Genomic DNA, 21,420 nt, shown 5'->3' with positions numbered 1-21,420 from the left:
GAAACCCAAGGAGGGGTCGCTATGAGTCGGGTTTGACTCGACGGCACATAACAACAACAACAACAACAACAACATTGTAATTATAGCAATTTCAACATCTATTTTTAAATCTGGGGGTAACACTACATAAAGGAGCCCTGGTGGCTCAACGGTGAAGCACTTGGCTGCTAACTGAAAGCTTGGTGGTTCAAACCCACCCGTGGCTCTGGGGGACAAAGACCTGGTGACCTGCTCCCATAAAGACTGCAGCCTCTGTAAACCCCACTCTGTCACATGGGGTTGCTAGGAGCTGAAAATCAACTCGACGGCACCTAACAACAACAACATTAGCACTACCGAAACTTGTGCTCGAAATCACTGCCATTTATACTCCCACAGCACAGACTCTACAGATGTTCTTCCCATTTGAACATATCATTAAAAATGAAGATAATATAGACCTTATTCTTTAACTTGAAATATTGTAATTTTCTGAGTTATAAATAGTCCCTTCAAAGGTTATAATTTCTCTAACCTCAAACCAAGTACCTTCTCATGATAGCCAAAGGTTTCAATCTGGTAGTCCATGGAAGCTTCTAGTTTTTACTTATCTAACTTATGGTCTGAGTGACTAGTAGAATAGGATCTGACTACAATGAAGCTACTAAAATGTCAACTGTTCTAATTCACGTCTATTTTAAGATCCTGATACAAACATCTTCTATACCATGTCTGCTCGCCTTCCCTGTGATAAGGCAGAAAATATACTAAATTTTTGATAAAATATGAAAATGAGGTATAAAGGCAATTGACCAAAAAATTTCTCTAAAATTATTCTTAAGGAAATGCCAAATGAGTATTTATAGATTTTAAACTGGAAACTGGCAATATTTTAAAACTGTGAAACCTATCACTTAAGTCTGAAGAATAACTGTTCTTACACATTTTCTGAGTTTAGGTATTATTCTCCATGAAATGAAAGAAAATTTGGCAATAGGCTTTTAGTTCATCTTGATTAAAGGAGTAAGCCTGTATCCTCAATTTGGCGGGGGGGGTGGGGGGTGGGGTAGGGGAAGAAGTCACTGGTACTTTAAACACTAAAAAAATACTACAGGTAACCAAAGGAATCCAAGACATTGGCATAAAGTCTATTTTTCTATCCAGCTATGAATTAATTTTCTTGTAGTTACCCTGCCTAGCATCAACATTCAAACACATGCCTTGTGTCTATAATATGCAGCATTCTGGTGGTGCAGTGGTTAAGAACTCGGCCACTAACTGAAAAGTCAGCGACTCAAACCCACCAGCTGCTCCGCAGGAGAAACATGTGGCAATCTGCTTCCATAAAGATTACAGCCTGGGGAAATTTATGGGCTAGTTGTATTCTATCTGATGTTGGTATGAATCACAACTGACTAGAGGACAGTGTGTTTTTTTTGTTTATAAAATTGGTGGTAAAGTCATTCAAGGAAAAGGGTGGCTTGGAGGAGAAGGAAATAAGTGATGTTATTAACTTGCTTGTAATCACTCTGGAATGACCTTAACTGCTAACATATTACCCTGTTGAATTTCTTTCCCATACCCAACTGGAAGATTGTTACGGCTATCATCAGAGAAATGAGGTGTTTTCCAGACAGTCAACACCGTCTGGAAAGGATAAAATGCTTTGCTAGATTACCTTCTTTCCCAGTCTAATAAAATGAATGGATGCTTTCAGTAGGATGTAATCACCACATACTAGACCAGTCTCTAAGGTTTCATTTTTACATACACAGTGAAACTGATTACAAATAACCAGATAAACTAAACTTTTAGCATTTTCATGAAAAACAATTCTGAAAAACTTTCTTTTGTATACAAAATGTCCCTCAAATTTGTTATATACTCAAGAACATATAGATAATTTTTTAATAGGAAATAGAAAATACATGAAGCTCTAAGTGTCAAATTTAAAGAAACTTGCTAAGAAGTTATGTTCTTTTTACTACTAAAACTTGAGGATATGATGTATGTACTTAACTGTTCATCATTTTTATTACTTTACTTGTGACCTCAAAGGGAGTTGATATAAGAACAAAGCTATTTTTAAGTAAAATAGCTATTTATTTAGCCTCTTATCATGCATGCCAAAATCTTTTGTGCATATACCATGATAATCACCACACCCTCTGTGACAGGCATTAATTGAACATCAAATTATATTTCATGTTACCTGACTATATAAAAATGTAAAGTGAAAATGATTTATCAATTCCTTTTAACATTACTAGTAAACAATTCAGCAAGAGATATGAGGCACAAATTCTTAGTAAAATATGACACAGGAAAAGAAATAATGTAATTGTTTAACTTGTCATAATGTTATTAATATACAAAGACAACAAATTTTTAAAACATTCTATTTACTAAGATTCTGGCAATAGCTTTATGTAACAAGACACAGCATACCAGGCTTGCCACTCAACTTGCTTATGGTAAATCTCAGCTTCAATATGAAGCTGTTAAAAAAAAAAAAAAAACAAAAACCTGCTTTTTACATGCTAAATTGCTCAGCAAGTATGCCATTAAACACAGAAATGAACTTAAGATAGCAAGAGTAAGGAGTTACAAAAGTAAACATTGCAGCCTAAACAAAATCCATATAAAAATAAAATAACTATCACTGGTTACATAACTGGTGAAAATTGAACAGTATAAAACATGCATTTCAGAATCTTTTAACTATCAAGTTCAAAAAGTACCAGTGTCTATTTGAAATGATTACTCTCCAAAGCCAAAGTGTAGTCAAAATTAACTTAAATGACATAACACATTCTAATGCTAAAAAATATTCAGTATTTTTAAAGTGGAGGTAAATTCCAGAGCTTTTGGGGCTTTCTCATGCTGCAAAGGGGTGTTCCCTCAAAGCAGCATAGACAGAGCCCAAGGATGTCACTAAGCTCAGTAATGAGCAACACTGCTTGTATCCAGCTCTGACCTCCCCAGGAAGCATGGCTGCTGCATCCACAAAAACAGGATGTGAGGATCAAAGGCACGCTATTCCATTAGCTAAAGAGATAGCAAACCACCCTCCCCATCCCTAAAAGCTCCTTCCCCAGGTAAATAAATGTATACAAGGAAAAAAAATAAAATACACTTATCTACAGAGTAAGGATTTTGAAATATCAATGTAATCCCTACTTTAAAATGTTAGTCATCTGAATATTTCTGAATACATCTTAAAGATGTATCCAGCTTCAATTTACATTGATTTATAATTAGATACTTCTAGCAAAAAATACTTAACTTTATCCCCAAATATCTTAACCACTATTATGACTGCAGTGTACTACCTTCCAGAGCTATTAAACACTGGAAGAGAACAAAAAGATGTTCAAGCAGCAGGCAACAATTATGGCCCTTTCACACAGCGGCAGCTGAGTGGCTACTGAAAGTTCAGGAATAGTTTTAAAAACAAGAAAATTCATGCATTTTAGTAAATATAATTCTCACAGTTGAAATTTCCTCAGACATTGCACTTTCTTTTTAAGGGAATCCTAATTTTTCTTAATGTTATGGCGAGTCAGGACTTGAACTAGCAGCCTTCTTTTTCTTTTTCTTATTGTGTTTCTTATGCTTCTTTTTCTTTTTTGTTTTTTCCTGTAAAGAGAGTTATATGTTACACATTATAATTTAAAAATACACAAATTAAAAACAACTTTACCATGCTACTTATTAGCTACTGAAGAGCTATTTCAAGCAATTCACACAACCAAATAAGCTACTCAAAATAAAGATGAAATAGTGTCTTTACCATTATTTCTCTCAGGCTCAACAACCAATGTCATATGAGGACTGAGAGAGTACTTGTTGACTTTCAAAAAGGTAAGGAAAAACTCTGAAATTATTAGTATACTTAACTAGCTCCTAGCAAAATTTCCTGTAGAAAATAAATTCTGTTGACCTGCGCCACCAGGGACTATTTCACGTTATATGTAAATTGCAGTTACTGCATAAAAGTCATTACACCATGTTGTTGTTGTTGTTATATGCCGTCGAGTCAAACCCGACTCATAGCGACCCCTCCTTGGGTTTCCGAGGCAGTATCACTACGGAAGTAGGATTGCCCAACACCATAGCAGAACATAAATGTTTATGTAAAATGACATTTTCCAGAGAGAAGAGAAATACTAAACCTGCTATTGTTAAATAACTGGAATGCAGGTGTTGTGTACTGCTTTGTTGTTGTTCTTCCAGCTGCCACTGAATTAATTCTGACTCGTGGTGATCCATGTGTATGTTAGAACCAAAACCAAACCAAACTCACTGCTGTCGAGTTGGTCCTGAATCATAGCGACCCCTCCTTGGGTTTCTGAGGCGGTATCTCTACGTAAGTAGATTGCCTTACCTTCCTTCCGGTGTATGTTAGAGTAGAACTGTTTTCAAGAGTTCATCTTTTTTTAAGTAGATTGCCAGGCATTTCTTCCAAGACATATCTCCAACCTTGTGGTTAGCAGCCAAGTAAGTGCATTAATTAACTGTCTGTACCACCCAGGGACTTAGAGACTCCTGTAACTACTTTATTAATTAATATAAAATACTGATGTATAGTTGAAAAATATATTCCGCTTAGGAAAACAGATGCTTTATTTTTAGAGGAAAATACTACTGAAGCCTAGTAAAAAGAGCCAAACTGTGATTGGATGAAAGGGAGCTAGGGCTTTGCTGAACTCTGACTCTCTTCACTGTTTCTACTGTAGAAAATAGGGCAGAACATATATACTTAGAAAGGTAGTAACAAATAGAAGAGTACTGCTAGTGTTGATGCTTGCTTGGGAGATGTGTTGTAGTGAATTACCTGGTATGGCTTTTCTAGCCATGGTCTTTATGACTCCCACCAGATTACTGGGTGGGACCATACAATAAAGGTGTATGGAACTCTGATGTTGGGATTGATCAATTTTGTCTCTCTGCCAGGCTTAAAATGAGGGAGCATAGTGCCTAAGGCACTTGACTGCTCACCAGAAGGCTGGCGGTTCAAACCCACCAGCCACTCCTTGGAAGGAAGGTTGGGCAATCCTACTTCCGTAGTGATACTGCCTCGGAAACCCAAGGAGGGGTCGCTATGACTCGACGGCAAACAACAACAACAACAGAGGCAAAAGAGGGGATCTCACTGCCATCAAAAGAAAAGAGCTGGAGGTGAAGTGGAGTGCATCCTTGGACCCGAGATCCCTGTGCTGGTGGATCTCCCTGACAGAGATGCCCGACTGAGAGACACCCAACTAAGAGATGGTGGCAGTGGAACCAAGAGGCACAAGACAGAGAGATGGGCTCGCCTGGCCCACGGAGCAGACAGGTGAGTGGCACTGGACAAGAAGCTTGCTGGTGGAGCGGGGTGCACGCAGTTGGGCCTGTCAGCAGAGCTAAAAGAGCTTCATTAACACCCTTGCCTGAGCAGGGCAGGCAGAGAGGACAAGGGCCAGAGAGGCGTGCCCGAAGGCATAGCAGAGAGAACTGTTCTGATCTGAGATTTGTATCCTGAGCAAGTTCCTGAACCTGAATTGTAGCCTGTTACTTCCCCAATAAACCCCATATAATTTTAAGTATTGTCTGTGAGTTCCGTGTGGTCACTGCAACAAATTATTAAACCCAGCAGAGAAGCACTGAGTGCTGTGGGAGGGATGGTTGGTATCAGAGATGGTAAAAAGGCAGAGGGTGGTACATTTCTGTCCTCAAAGCAATAAGCCTTAGGCTGCTGATGGTGATCCAGTCTCCCTCTTGTGAAATGAGAGGAGGTCAAAAGATGCTGCCTCCCTGTCCTTTTTGCAGGAGAAGAAAATGAAAAGCAAGAAAGGAGAAGGGATTTATCAGGGCAGTAAAGGCAGAGCTTCCTATCCTTTTCACCTGCGACAACGTCCTCCTCTCTCATTTTCAAAGGCCTCTACTACTTTGTAGCTCTAAGCTAACTTTCATCATTTTTTTCTTCACTATAAGCTCAAAGTACACAGGGAATTTTGTAAACACAAAATCCTGTAATTTGGGCTTTTAAAACTAAGTTTTAGATTACAGGCTATTTTTCATAAAGAAAAGTTAACCACTTTATTGAAAAAATTTAAAGCATTTATGTTACCTCTTTAGTTAAAATGCTCAAAATAGCTTCCCATAACACTTCTGACTAAAATCCAAACACTGCTATGTGATACGGCCTCTGCTTACTTCTCGTCTTGTCCCGTTTCTCTTTACCTACCACAGCTGAGCCACGCTTGCCTTCTTTCAGTTCCTCACACATACTAAACTCATTACCACCACAGGTCTTTAGCTCTTCTCTCTACCTAGGATGTTCTTTCCTTTGACCTTCACAGTTAGCTGTTCTTATAAATCAGATTTCAGCTTAATTTTCTCAGAGGCTTTCTCTATCCCTTCTTGTAATCACTTTCCAAATCACACTCTTATCTACATTGTACTCCATCACATCTCTAAGACCTAAAACAGTGCCTGCACAGACGTACTCAACAAGTACTAGCTGAATGAATGAAATAGTGAAGGCATGTCAGAATAACTTAGAATTACCCCAAATTAGTATCTGAACCAAAGACCAAACCAGTCTTCACTCAAATTACTTTTCCATTCAAGAGAGGGGGGAAAAAAAAAAAAAAGCGTCTCTCTTTTTTGGTACTTTGAAGCATATAAAATGATAAAATGCTGTTTCTGAATCATACATTACCAGGTGAACCTTCTATCAGAGAAGGTCCTTCATTTTAAGAGGTAGGGAAAATTCTGGGAAGGACTTACCTACAAACCTACAAAGGATGCTGTTATTTTACCTCTCCCTAAAACTGTGGCCCGAGATGTCACAACCTGTACCTGAACCAAGTGTCCCTCAATCAATCACTTTGCTGCCATGGCCTACATTACTCTTGATTGTCTCTGTGATCTATTTTCCCTCAAACTGGTGTGCTGCTCCTCTGGGCTCCCACTTCTCTTCATAGTCTCCTCTGCTTTCCTTCTTTACGGCTGCTCAATTTTGGTTCTAGCAGAGCCTGCTTTTAAATACTATCAAAAGAATCACCTTTGTTAGGAAGTCATTTATATTGTCACATTATTTTTCTGCTTATATTTCACTGCAGCTTGTGCTTAGAGTAGCTTTTCTTTGTCATTGCCAGGTTTTTGGTTGATCTGGAAATAACTAATATCAAAGACTGTGGGAATCATCACGTGTTAATCTACTATTTCATATCATAGTTTAAGAAAGGCAAACAAAGCTCGAGCTTATACTTCTAACAGTAAAAAACTAAAATGGAAATAGAAAAAGTTTAGTGTTAAGTATTTTCTTTTTCCCTGAATATTTAACTATGTCCTACCTATCAAGTGAAGCTGAAGACCACAATTTCCCTAATAAATATTTATTTGATCTCAATAAATTCAATCATGCATTATCAGGACTCATTTCATATTAAAAACAGCTATACTGTTGTCATGTAAAATATAAGTGATACTTGCTATTGCTTTTTCTCGTTCTTCACTGCTTTTCTTCTTTTTTGCTCGTACCTAAAAAGTTTAAATTTTTGTAGAAGAACAGAAGATAGATATGTAATTTGTACTCAAAGCATTTATTTTCATCTTACTATATCTCGCCCCTTTAAAATTTACATGTAAAAATCATTTTAACAATCAAATGTATTTATAAATGCCATGTTATTCTTCAATCCTATACCTCAATGAGGTTTCAATCACATACATTTAAAGGAAATAAAGTTAAGATTTTAAATTCCTTGAGCGGTTTCTCTTATATTCCCATTCAGCACCTAAAAAAAGCAGTGTGCATAATGGATAAAAACATGAGGCTGAAATAAGACAGACCAAGACCTAAATCCCACCTCTACTGTAAATTAGCCTCAGTTTCATCAGACGTAAAATGGAGATACTATCCACACTCAACGAATGGCAAGTACCTGAAATACAGTAGGTATTTCTCTTACTCTATGGTGCCCAATAAATGGCAGCTATAGACAGAGTGCACATATAAATTAACTGATTAAAATCTTTTTATGTAACAAGTAACAATATATTATGTCATTTAATTTTTTTAAAGTGTGATACATTAGGTTTGAATAAAATTTAAAGTTGCTAAACCTCATGTATATTTAACGTTAAATCCAAATATAACATTTTATATAAAGCTCTACTTGTTATCATATAGCAGGTAAATATAATTAATACAACATAATACTAGAGGATAAAAATTATGTAAATTCCATGTTAAGTTTATTTTACCTGCTAAGTAACTTCGTATTAAATACACGAAATACACAAAAATATAACAAACAATATAAGGAAGTTGAAGGACTAAAGGAACAGAACACATAAGCATTAGAGACCATTAGCTCTTAATAGGGGTGGTAGCTCTGTCTAAGAGAGCATTTAGGAAATTACTGTTTTGTTGTTGTTGTCATCACTATGAGTGGAGATGGCAGGAGATGTCTGTTACCCACATTTAGCCAGGCAGAGACAAGGGATGCTGTCATGCAATGTCCAAGCCAGTCTTGTACATTCAAGATTTGTCCCACATACTGCATAACTTTAGAACAGCCCACTAGACAATAATATAGTAAATCCATTTATAATACAGAAATGAAATTTAAATGTAAATATGAACACAAGCATTTTATACAGGGTTATACAACACACTGAATGTCCCAGAGATGCAAATACTATATAAACAGAAGGAAGACTTAGTTCTACTAAGTCTACAATGTTGGAAAATGTCACTGATGGCACCACTCCTGTATGATATTTGAAGGGCAACTGTAATGCACCTGCTATAGTCTTTTTGTTGTATCTCAAGATTTTATATCTAGTGCCATCATGCATTTGCATACTGAAATTTAATTTTATAAAATTACAAATTATTACTTTTAAAAATCTTTATATTTGTTAGGAGCTATTCATTTTTAAAAATGTGTGTAGGTGGGATATACTAGCTTCAAATTTCATTCCAGGTGATGCTACAAAGTTTTGCTATAAAAAGGGAGTAACAGATCTGAGAGGACTGAAGGCCACTGATGCAATGTGCAATGACATCAGAAAGGAGACAGGCACAAACAACAAAAAAGACAGGACTTGGTGACTAGGGAGACAAGGAATACAGCAGACAAAGACAGAGATGGATGGTGCTGATGTAGAAGGAAGCCACACCAGAAAGGAGATGAAATCACTAAAACTAGCTCTTGTGGTAACCTGCCCCCACCCCTATAACTTTTTTTAGATTACATGGTTGGAAAATAAGTATGTTGATCTCTAAAGAAAGTTGTAGTTTTAAAAAGCAATGTTTCTAATGCAACTGTGAGTTTATATTTTACTGTTAACACACAATAAAAATTGTGCAAATTTTTAGCCACCATTTACTTGGCCCCAGTTATTATGTAAAACATGTTATAATTCATAGTCTCATCTAATTATCACAATAAGATACTATGATAGGTTCCTATTTTACACATGAGGAAACCAAGGCCAGGAGTGAAATATTTTAAATATGACAATTTACAGACCCAAAATTAACTAATAGACTCTAATTCCAATAGAGTATGAAATCTAAGACAGGTGTTAATAAGGCTGAAAAAAAAAAAGACTATGGAGATTACCCAATTGACATTCCTCATTTTATAGACAGGAAAATTGAGGCCATGCCAACATTTCTCCTCTACTTCATCACCTTTCTACTCTCCAAATAGTGGCTCAAAACAGAAACAAACAGATACATTATGGGGAAATATGGTTAATCGAAATATGGTTAATCATCAAAACAATAGTATGTAATTATCTTCTGAAAAAATGCAAAACTAGTTCTAAAATACGATAACTTCTATTTCTTTTTCATATTTCATCATTCTAAAAAAGTGAATAAATCAAATATTTATGAAGAATTTTTATTAGTTCATATTTATTAAATACCTAAACATTTTAAAGTTGGAAAAATACACATGATCATATACTTACCTCCTCAATATGATCTGATTCTGATAAGGAATCAGATGATAAAGGTTTATCTTCAGGATACAGCTTTCTTTTTTTGCTGAATCCTTTAATATCCTGTTAAAAAAAAGTATTTTCACTCAAAAATTCCACCACAGACAAATTTGTTTCTAAATTTTATTTAACAGTTCTTTCAAGTACCAAAAAAAAAAGAAAAGAAAAGCAATTTTCATTTCAGATATGTCTAAAAATCATGATTTATCAGGATTTTAGGAGCTCTGGTAGCATAGTGCCTAAGGCACTTGACTGCTAACCAGAAGGCTGGTGGTTCAAACCCACCAGTCACTGCTCGGAAGGAAAGCTGGATAATCTACTTCCATAGTGACACAGCCTTGGAAACCCAAGTTGGGTCCAACTCCATGGCACATAATAATAACAACACAACAACCAGAATTTTAGTCCTTAATTCCTCTAAAGCAATGCTTTTCATAAATAACCTGAATAGAACTAACTACATAACCATTTAGATACACAACAGCTTCCTTATTTTCTTGTTACATTAATAGAATTTTAAGGTGTCATAAGAAACTATACAGACAGTGTAACATTTGGGTTCCTATGTTTTAATTCTTTCATTTCTACAGAGGGTTAGACAGAGAACAGGCCTACTGCTGGAGGAAAAAAAACAATCAGTGGGTAATTATTTGCAATTATCTAAATGGGCCTCTAAAAGTAATTCCTTTAGTATGTTTAAGTGTTACATTTAGATTTTAAAAATATCTTAATCTCTAAGTAAGTTAAATGATGAGAAAATAAAAGTAACTCAAGAGAAAGAGAAGGGAGTAACACTGAGAGGGGTGCTTAGAGACCTCAAGTACACACATACACACACACTCAGGTATGTATAACCAAACCAACCAAACTCACTGCCATGGAGTCGGATCTGACTCATAGCGACCCCTCCTTGGGTTTCCAAGGCAGTATCACTACAGAAGTAGATTGCCCCATCTTCCTTCCAAGGAGAGGCTGGTGGGTTTGAACCGCCAGCCTTCTGGTTAGCAATCAAGTGCCTTAGGCACTATGCTACCAGAGCTCCCTGTGTTGGATTACAGGTGTCTTAATTTTGTTTCTGCAAATAGCTTTAATTATTTCAGTAAAAATTTAAATGTTCATTGTAAGAAATTCTGGGAACATCTTTCTCAGTATATAGTTACAGCTTTACATAAATACTTTTTGTTCTGAACTTCCCTTTTCACCTAATAATAATGTCAAGAATATCTTTACATGCTAACTATGTCATTATTATACCCATCTATGGCATTTGTTTTGAGTATATAGTCCAATTTAACTAACATATTTTCTTTTGGAAGACCAATATATGTATTCTTTGCTACTAAAAAGAATGGGAAATAAGCTTACAGGCATTCAAGTGCAAAATTTTTATTTAGTATTAATGAATAAAGCAAAGACCAAGACATCCCATACCCAAATGGCTTTTTCATTCTCTCAACCAATTCCCAAAATTTTGCTTATTTGTCACTCTTTTATGAGTCACACTTTACCAAGTAAGCCTCTTTATGTGGCTTGTCTTCCTATCTTATCCATCTCTGGTTATTAGAATTTTATTTGTATTTTCAATTCTTTAGAATTGCTTAAAAATATATATTGCCAATTTTTCTGTTCATGAGGTATATCTCTTTTTAATTATTTCGAAGATCATTAAGTTTATTTTTTATGTACTTCCAGCAGTTTTTCTTAGTTGTTCATTGTATGTAACCTTTGTTCATAGTTTTTCATTTAAATTACTTAGTCAAACTTGTCAATCTGCTTAAAATGTCTGAGTTTTGAGGCATACAGCTTCCCCACTCCAATATTACACAAATATTCACCTATGGGATTCTCTAGGTACCTTTTCATACATTTTCATGTTATTTTTATAAACACACACTTACGTAATAAAAGTATAAAATGTGGATGGAAAGATTACATACTAATTTCAGGAGCTGCTGCTTCTGGGAATTTATTTTAAAGAAGTAAAAGAAGACTTGAAGCAACTATGACAAAATTAAACCATTTGTTAATTCTAGCTGGTGTGTACATGGATATTTGTTACATAACTCTGAACCTTGTATTATTTTGCTATCTTTCAAAATCACAATGCTGTTTTATTTCATATTTGTTTATTATTAGCTTCTAAATTCATACATCCTTTTTTTAAACACAAAAGCCACTATTTATTTTTATTTTACAGAGGTTTTAAAAATCATTATTTATTGTTGAATTACATCACACCTTTTTGGCAACTACTGAAACAATCATATGGTTTCTTTTTTTTTTGACTGGTTAACATGGCAAATTATATTAGACTTCCTATCAATGAATTAACCCAACCTAGTCATGACAGCTTCTTTTTTAAGTGTCTTAATGGATTATTGGGAGGTCTGATAGTGTAGTGCCCAAAGCATTTGACTGGTAACCAGGGGGCTGGCAGTTCAAACTCACTAGCCACCCCTCAGAAGGAAGGTTGGGCAAACTACTTCAGTCGTGATACTGCTTCGGAAACCCAAGGAGGGGTCTACTATGACTCGATGGCAGTGAGTTTGGTTTTTCTTTTTGGTAATGGATTATTATTTGCAAATTGATATAAAAAGACCAAGTAAGGTATAATGAAATTGGTCTCTAGTGTTCTTTCATTAGTAATTGCTCTCTTTAGTTTTTTTCCCTCTTATTTTTAGTAGTGAGCTCTGGTAGCATAGTGCCTAAGGCACTTGACTGCTAACCAGAAGGCTGGTGGTTCAAACCCCCCAGCCACTCCTCGGAAAGAAGGTTGCACAATCCTACTTCTGTAGTGATACTGCCTCGGAAACCCAAGGAGGAGTCACTATGAGTCAGGGCCGACTCAACGGCACATAACAACAACATTTTTAGTAGTGAGAAAAAAATAAAAGTGTAAACCCGAAACTTAGGTAGGGACAAATTTAATATTAATTATAAATAAATCATAAATGAAGATAAAATACCCAATTACAATAGCAAAATAAAGATTTTTCAAAACTTATCTGTGGAATGCTCATTAGAAACAGAAGTCTATGTTCTTTAATTACAGGGGCATTATAAATGACTTTAAGAAATGAAAGGAGAATGCTTACTTCCAATTATTTATATTTTTAATCTAAAATAATCCACTAATTTATATAAGTTCAAATCTTTTCCCTTTAACAATAATAATTCAAATAAGTAATTTCCTTAAATCAGCATGAAATTCTATAAAAGCAAAATAAATAAATTTCTTAAGCTAAAAAGGGGTACACATTACTGCTAATTTCTTGACATGGATTAAGTACCATATACAGACTCTAGTCTATCTTAGGGTATTATAAAATTAATTACCAGTTTTACCTTTTCTTTCTCAGTTGCATCCTTTGACTTCTTTTTCTTTTTAAAGCTATCCTAAACGAGCAAGCAAATACATTTATTAATTTTAAATGTAAAGGATACAGCAGTACAGAATAAGAGAAAAAAACATTGCTTTACAGCTGAAAAAGTTTTAATGCCAGCATTTTATTCAGAAAATATAAGAGAAATATGTGTTATGTGTATAATTGCTCATAAGGAAATGGCTTCTTAATTTATCTGGCTGTACCTCAAATCTACTGACATCTAAAATGATATTGTAATACCCTCACAATTTATTTTGAAATAAGAACTTTATGCCATTGTCTATCTTTAACTATGGTAGTCACATGTGCTTAGAAAGCCACCAATATGACTTCCTGATTCTCCCCATCAGGAGGGGAGGCAAGAGTTTTTCTGCTTTTCAGTTCTTTAGTTCCTGCTATTAACTGCCCTGAGTCTCAGTCTCTTATCTGTAAAATAAGATAATAAATATCTATTTCATAGGGTTGTTGAGAAGATTAAATGAGTTAACATGTCAAGTGCTTTAAACTGTACCTAACACATAGTGAGCACTCAATCAATATTAGTTATCACTAACAGGATACTAGAAAGACAAAAGAAAGCCAACATTTACTGAATACTTTGTATACTCCAGGAATTCTTTTAAAAAATCTCACTAAGGCCAAGTAGACACCTGCTACAAAACCCAGACAGAATTTTTGTTGCTTTTGTCTCCTAGGATAGTGTTTGTCAAAAAATGTGATCCATGACTCCATCCCTCTATAAGAATCACATGGAACATGTTAAAAATACAGATGGCTGAGTCTAATCAGTATCATTGGAGATGGGGCCCAGAAATCCTTATTTTTAATGAGAATAACATGTTCTCATGCATGTGTTTCATATGAGTAAGAAAGTCTGGGGAACAACTATTCTGAATAATGAAGAACAAATTGCACCATAGTACTAAACAGGGTACTGGACTAGATATTAGAAGACAGAAATTCAACTTCCAGTTCTAACACCTAGGTATATGATTTAAGCAAGATGTTTTTTTTCTCAATTATAAATTTTTGAAAAATAATGTCTGCTTGCTTATCATGACGTTGCCAAGGAGATGATACGTGAAAGTATTTTGAAAAAACAATTTAGTGCCACATATAGATGTATCAATTAAGTGGAACAGAACACTGAAGTACAAAAAAAAGAAAAAAAACCTCAGACAACAAACCTGACAGCAATATGAAACTTTAAAAACAAAAACAAAAACAAAAATGTCTTTGCTCCCCAAAATGTACAAATTTAAATAATTTTACCTTACTGTCTGATTCAGTTTCTGACATGGAGCTTTCTGAAGATTTATGTGAACGGTTCTTCTTTTTCTTTCTCCTTTTCCCTTGTTTTTTATCCTATATAAAACAGTTTTAGAAACACTTGCTTTTTGTTTCAAAAAGGTAACTTATGCATATTATTATATCAAATCTGTACTGATGAACAAAACTTAACAAAAGGACCAGCTTTAAAATATAGTTTTCTTCCTTAATAATTAGTATTTAAAATGTAACGTATCACTTTCCTGTTTTATAAAAAAGTACTTAAATATCTAGCTCTCAGTTATTCATGTCAATGCTCTCAGTTATGGATGACTAATCAAAACCTGAAGTAAACATTTCTAAATCTTACCTCATCTTCAGAATCTGAAGAACTGCTGGAAGAATCAGAGCTTGATGAAGAAGAAGATGAATACTTGACCAAGCATAAAACAATTAAAGCTTGTGAGATGCAGGAATTTTTTTCTGTTAAATCTCTTAAATATATAGCAAAATCAATCCAATATCTGAGAAACAAATGCCTATATTGACAAGACTTAAGTATTAAAATATAAATGTCAGTCTCCTGAGGGGGGGACCCACAAAACTCTCAGCAAACTAACAACCTAAGTGGCAAATGGTAGTGAATTTTCCTCCTTTAATAGCAATAGAGGAGTTACTAGATTACAAGGAGGCTGACACCTTTCTTTTGTTATCAGTGACAGAACAAAACCATTATACCCAAAGGACCAGGGGGTCCTTGACTCATCCAGTGTCTAGGTTACATTTACCAAACAGGTTAAATACATCATTCTTACTGTTTTGTAGGCTCTTTATCATAACATTTAGAAAAATGGAAAACTTTTGCTCACCCTACCAGATTTCTTCTTTTCTTTTTTCTTTCTCTAAATAGAAACAAATACATGTCTAAATAAATTGACACAAATTTATATATACATATATATATATATATATATATATATATATATATACTGTAGCAGTACACAGTATTACTATAAAAATCCGCCTATGAAATTAAAAATAGCAATAAACCAAAAATTATATTACCTGTCTCTTTTTTGATGAGCTCTCACTTCCACTTAATAGTTTCTCCCTGTGTTTTTCTAGTTCTTTCTTCCAGTTCTATAAAAAGGGTATAAACTCCATCAAAGGCTATACATCTCTTCTGGTAACAATTTATAAAACATCTAACCTATAGAGATAGCCACTACTTCCTTCCCTCAATCCTCTAACACCTATCACTCATCTTTTAATAGGGCTCTAGTTACCAGTGCCCTCAAAGACCCTGCACCTCCCCACCCAAACCCCTAAAAAATCACAGTTGTTGAAGTCCCTTTCTACCCCACATTTCATTGATCCCAATAGGAACTGCCTCTAATTAAAGTCAAAATATCCTTTCTAGTATTCTGAGCCCAGAATAATCCAGAATCTTTGATCTGTCACAAAGCAGGCCCCACTTCTTCTCTTTAAAGAGGATGCTAAGAGGTTGGAGTTCTCCACTATATACTGAGAAGAAGAATAGGTATTACTACTAGGGCTGAGGCCTTTTTACTTATGAATAAAGATGGTTAGATTCTCTTCCAGATTACAAAAGTTGAATTAATCCATATAGTGGTTGAAACACTACAATCATTTGTAATCAAACGATTACAAATCATTTGCTTGTTTGTAATCAAAACAAGCAAACATCACTATGGAAATCACAGGTAAGATGGGGGGAGGGAGAAAAAGCTAACATCACATAGCTTACCCAAAACCAAACCCACTGCCATCGAGTCAACTCGTAGCAACTCCATAGGACAGAGTAGACCTGCACATAGGGTTGCCAAGGCTATAAATCTTTACATAGCTTAGATAATTTAAATTGCTGAGCATAAGATGATTATTCTCTATTTCTTTTTAAGAAAGCATACATCTACATACAAACCTGTATTTCAATGTAACAAAAACACTTCTAAAACACAGAGCTCTCTTAACCTAAAAAACTGTGTGCTCCATATATCTGGTAGAGCAGAAAGATGACTTTAGGCTATGATCCAAAATCAGTCACTGGCAGGATATGAAGACGACTATGGGTGTGGAAAATGAATTTACAGACATTTAAGGTGGAAAATAGGACGTAAGTCCTGATTTTTCCTTCTTATTATGAAGTACTGCCCCCTCTATAAGGGAAAATGGTAAGAATGAAAGTCCTGGAACTAGGATGGTGTTCCTTTAGCATGTTAGCTGAGTTAGAAATGACAGAAGGGAATGAAAGAAGGCAGGAGAGTTTCCCAGAACTATGACAGATAGATTCAATTAGGACACCTGTGCTAGGAAGGGATGAGAACAGGAAGGGTGGGTAGGTTGTTTAATTTCCAATGGCCTGGCAATAAGCTGAGCAGACAGACAGAATTCAAAGTAGACAACAGCTGTAGGTAAAGCCACAGGTGCCTTGATATAATAGTAGCTGAGGAGAAAGACTCTTGAATGTATGGCTAGTATCTGTAGTAGATATAAATGGAGTGATTGCTCGACTCATATCAATTCCCTGATTCTCTCAGGGACCACATCTGTAGTCTTTTAGTAACAGACACCACTCTTCTGGCCTCAAGGCTGGGCAGCAACTCAAGTCAGCCTGAATCAGAGTCCTTCTAGGAACTTCTAAATTGAACTGGAAGAAGAAAGCTTTGGATTTTTAAAAATTTGTTTTCATTTTGAAATCAAAGTTCTAAAGGCACAAATCTGCAGATGATAGGAGCTCTTCCCCATGGATCACCCACTAATGCCTGTACCCATGTCTGCAGAGTAGGAGAGAATTAAGGTTAAAAAACAGAGAACAGCAAAGGTAAGAAATGGAGGTGTTCTGAGGGAACATCAAATCCTGGTTCCAGTATTCTGAGCTCAGCATTATCCTGCCCTTCTCACCTTTCGATTCTTTGTGCCAAAATTTTGTACTTTTGATTTACAAATTCAAGCTAATTTTCTGTCAAAACCCTAACAGTAATACAGAGGAGGAAATTTTAGACAAAGTAGCTGAGGAAAGAGGAAGAAAATAAACATACAGTGAGGGGGGAAAAAAAAATTCTAGCACCAACAACCAAAAGCTAAGTGGCTAGTTGTCTGGGGCAACCATTTCATACCCAAGAGACCTCAGTCATGAACTGTTATATGTAGACTCCTAATTCTTTTAGGAAAAATGTAAAAAAAAAAACTGGTGGCAATAGGGCCTTCTATACACGACCCTCTGATTCCTAAAAATCAGCTTTTTTGTGATAGAAAATAAAAATGAGTTCTACCAAAAAACCCAATGGATGCTTCCCTCTAAAAAGGGTCCATATGGCACCCACAGCATCAGTAATATAGCAAGAATGAGAGGGTAACTGTAAGAATAAAAGTTAAAATCATTATTGTTGGGAGGGAAAGAGGGATAAATCGTTAGGCTTGGCAAACAGATCAATGTTGCAAAAGAGCTTTACCTAGATCCTCCGTTTATTAAAAAATTAAATAGATGAAAATTATTTCACTTTTCTTATTATAATAAAAAAAGACACATGTCCATATATATATGTATATAAGTATGAATGTATTTTTTTAAAGCAATTATTTACAAACCTCATTCATTTTTTCTTCAAATTCAGCCAATGCCTTAGAGCCCTTCTTTTTCTTTTCCAGTTGCTCTTTCACTTCTTCCCTTAAAAAAACAGAAATGTACAGACGAGTTTTCATGGAATTCAAATTAGAGATGGATGCTTCAAAATTATTTTCAACAAAAAAATATTAATTTCATAAACTGTAATAAAATGCGGTTTTTTTAACAGTGGGAAAAACTTAGTACAAATAAGACAGCAAAAGTTTCATGAATAAATTTCTCTTAATATCCTAATGAGTTTCCATTTTAGTGTTGATGCACTGCAAACTTCATTTGATATAAACCAAGGATTGTAATCAAGCCTAAGATAACACTAATCATTTCTTTTCTAAACACAGACTATTATAACAAATATACTTAATAGCCATACACTTACTATATAACAAGCATCGTTTTAAATCCATTTTCATTTAATCCTCACAAAAATTCTGTAAGAAAAGGTATTAATATTATTAGCCCCATTTCACAGCTAAAGCTGAAATGGGAGAAGGCAAGAAATCTGCCCAAGGATATATAGCTATTAGTTTCAGTGTTAGGGAGGGGTAAGGTCAGTTTAACTGAATTACTATATTCTATTACTAAGCCACTCATTTTATAATATACCTCACATGTTCAGAAAAGGGCTAATACAGGAGGCCTGACTGCTTATCCTTAGGATGAGTTGCTTATAAGGCTGGTCCTTGGCTGGGAACTGGGATTTTGGGAGGGGTTCCACAATTCTCTGATCACTGTGTGCCTAAACTGTTTCTATAAATAATACGGTTTATGCTGAACATTGCTTTCCCTCTGGGAGTCTGGAATTTGGTACATACCAGGCAGAAACCACCTGTGTGAGCAGCCCCTAATAAAAACTCTGGTCATTGAGTCTCTATCCAGCTTCCCTGGTTGGCAACATTTCCCATGTACTGTCAAAACTCATTAATGGGAAAATTAAGCATGTTCTGTGTGACTCTACTGGGAGAGGATCCCTGGAAGCTTACTCCCGGTTTCCCTTAAACTTTGCCCCATGTGCCTTTTCCCTTTGATAACTAGGGGGCTCTGGTAGCATAGGGGTTAAAGCATTTGGTTGCTAACCAAAAGGTTGGTGGTTCAAACCCACAGCTCCGCTGCAAAAGAAAAATGAGGCAGTCTGTTTCTGTAAAGATTTACAGCCTTGGAAACCCTAAGGGGTAGTTCTACTCTGTCCTACAGGGTCACTATGAGGTGGAATCAACTTGAAGGGAGTGGGTTTGGGTTTGGTTTGGATTGTGCTTGGGATTCTTTCACTGAAATAAATCTCAGCCATGAGTCTGAATATATGTCAAGTCCTTTGAATCCTTCTAGGAAACCACCAAACTTGAGATTTGCCCTGGGGATCTCCAATAATCATTCCTCCTTTAAAGATCATTTTCTCTCCCTAATTTTAAAGATAAAATATACTTGGTTTGGGGAAAATTTATTCTCTGATATGGTGCTGCAGTTAACAAGAGCACTGATGACCACTGTAAGAGGTAGGCAAGGCTTTCTTTTCATTTACTCAAAGGAAGGATTCCCCATTATATATAAGCATATTTTTCAACCACAGTTGTCAAGCTTTCAGAGACACTTGGAAGGATTGTGAAGCTATATATTACCTCAGGAATATGGTACTGAAAATAAAAAAAGAAATGCTAAAACAATACTAAGGCCAGTGCTACAATGCTTTATTTATAAGAGATCAGAGTCACTCAATGATGGCAATAAACCATCAAACAAATATTTTACAATGGGGAGTTCTAACCTATTGAAAAGCTAAAGATAAAACTAGAAATAAGATGGGGAGGAAGTGGGAAGAGAGCTGTTACATTGTGGGGAACTGCAGTCAATGTCATGAGACAATACGTATATGAACTGTTATATGGAAAATGAATTTGCACTATACACTTTCACCCAAATCACAATAAAAATTAAAAAAAAAAAAAAAAAAAAAAAAAAAACACCATAAACCCCTAGAAATAAGGTCAAACAGGTCAAACATTATCCTTCCTAACATCTGGTCACTTTTCAATTAAGACTGAGATTATTTAAACTCACTATTTTAAATAGCTTAAACACTATCTGCAAGGTTCATGTCTCTTAGGGACTACAGAAGAGATTGGTATAAAAGGTTATCTGGCAGTGCTTTAGCCATATTGGGTGGTGTTTTCAAATGTCTGTCTGAGTCATGCATGTGTTTCAGATACTCAAAGAAAAAAAAATATATATATATTCCTTTAAAAAGTACTTAAAATACAGCAATTATTTGGCAAGCAATAAAAGTGGTAAAAATACACTTTTAAAAAGGTGTATAAAAAGCTTATAAATAAGTAAATTATTTCACAAATACCAGGTGGGCCTTGGTCGATTCAGATAATCTTGTATCGTTGGCCCTGAAGACTGGATTGGACCCCTTGATCTGGCCATTGCTATCGGGTTCATATAGGCCTTGAGAAAGAACAAAAATTAATTCCATTAAAGTAACTACTAAAAGTACAAAAGCACATTCACTTATCAAGCAGTATTTGTAAAAGATGTGTACTATACTACTAAGCACAGTCTGACCAACCAACTTTTCATAGTGAAAAATAAATTTAACCCTCTATTAAGTCTTCCAAGTTTAGGAGATAATATCACTATTGCAAAGAAAATGTGTTTTATCAGAGATTTCATGAAAATAGCAATGATACCTCTCACTCACGTAGGGCTTTACAGTACTTCCTCCCTAAAGGCCAATAACCCTGTGACAGCACTATGCTCACTGGCAGATGAAGAAACCCAGTTCCAAAGAAATTCAAAAAGATCTAACTCTAAATTTATTCCTTACTCTACTGTATCTTCTATCCTAAAAAATACTGTGTTGTATTGATGACAATTTTATTCACACATTATTAAGATACCAAAAATTAAATTATGCTCTATATACTGTATTTAAGGAGCTCTGATGGCCCTGCAGTTAAGTGTGCCACTGCTGATCAAAAGGTTGATGATTTGAACTCATTAGCTGCTCCATGGGACAAAGGTGTGGCAGTCTGCTTCCTAAAAGCTGCAGCCTTGGAAACCCTATGGGACAGTTCTGTTACAATCAACTTGACGAAAATGGGTTAAACTTACAATATCAGAAAAACACTACTA

General features: G+C 35.3%; 1 protein-coding gene across 1 annotated transcript; it reads right to left on the bottom strand.

Annotated features, from left to right (window-relative positions):
• Positions 1 to 3,531: 3,531 nt before the first annotated feature.
• On the bottom strand, positions 3,532 to 20,727 carry FAM133B (family with sequence similarity 133 member B). The gene is made up of 10 exons (XM_007939814.2): positions 20,636 to 20,727; positions 18,255 to 18,333; positions 15,708 to 15,782; positions 15,512 to 15,544; positions 15,013 to 15,075; positions 14,646 to 14,738; positions 13,333 to 13,383; positions 9,958 to 10,050; positions 7,462 to 7,509; positions 3,532 to 3,618 (listed from the first exon to the last, which is right to left on the bottom strand). Exons 1-10 carry the CDS (start codon positions 20,725 to 20,727, stop codon positions 3,532 to 3,534), a joined length of 714 nt encoding a protein of 237 aa, XP_007938005.2.
• Positions 20,728 to 21,420: the final 693 nt, after the last annotated feature.

Source organism: Orycteropus afer, unplaced genomic scaffold, assembly GCF_000298275.1.
Source record: "Orycteropus afer afer isolate SDZICR_OR568_19922 unplaced genomic scaffold, OryAfe1.0 scaffold00063, whole genome shotgun sequence".
NCBI classification, from domain to species: Eukaryota; Metazoa; Chordata; class Mammalia; order Tubulidentata; family Orycteropodidae; genus Orycteropus; species Orycteropus afer.
Note: the sequence above shows the minus strand (reverse complement) of the source record. Positions and strands in the feature narration are given on the sequence as shown.

What these genes read in the sequence shown, in the direction of transcription:
- FAM133B (XM_007939814.2), bottom strand. Translation starts at nt 20,727, where the DNA reads ATGAACCCGATAGCAATGGCCAGATCAAGGGGTCCAATCCAGTCTTCA. An exon ending in AAACTGAATCAGACAGTAAG is followed by an intron (nt 13,384 to 14,645) that starts GTAAAATTATTT and finishes TTGCTCGTTTAG; the next exon opens with GATAGCTTTAAAAAGAAAAA. An exon ending in AATCAGATCATATTGAGGAG is followed by an intron (nt 7,510 to 9,957) that starts GTAAGTATATGA and finishes TAAACTTTTTAG; the next exon opens with GTACGAGCAAAAAAGAAGAA.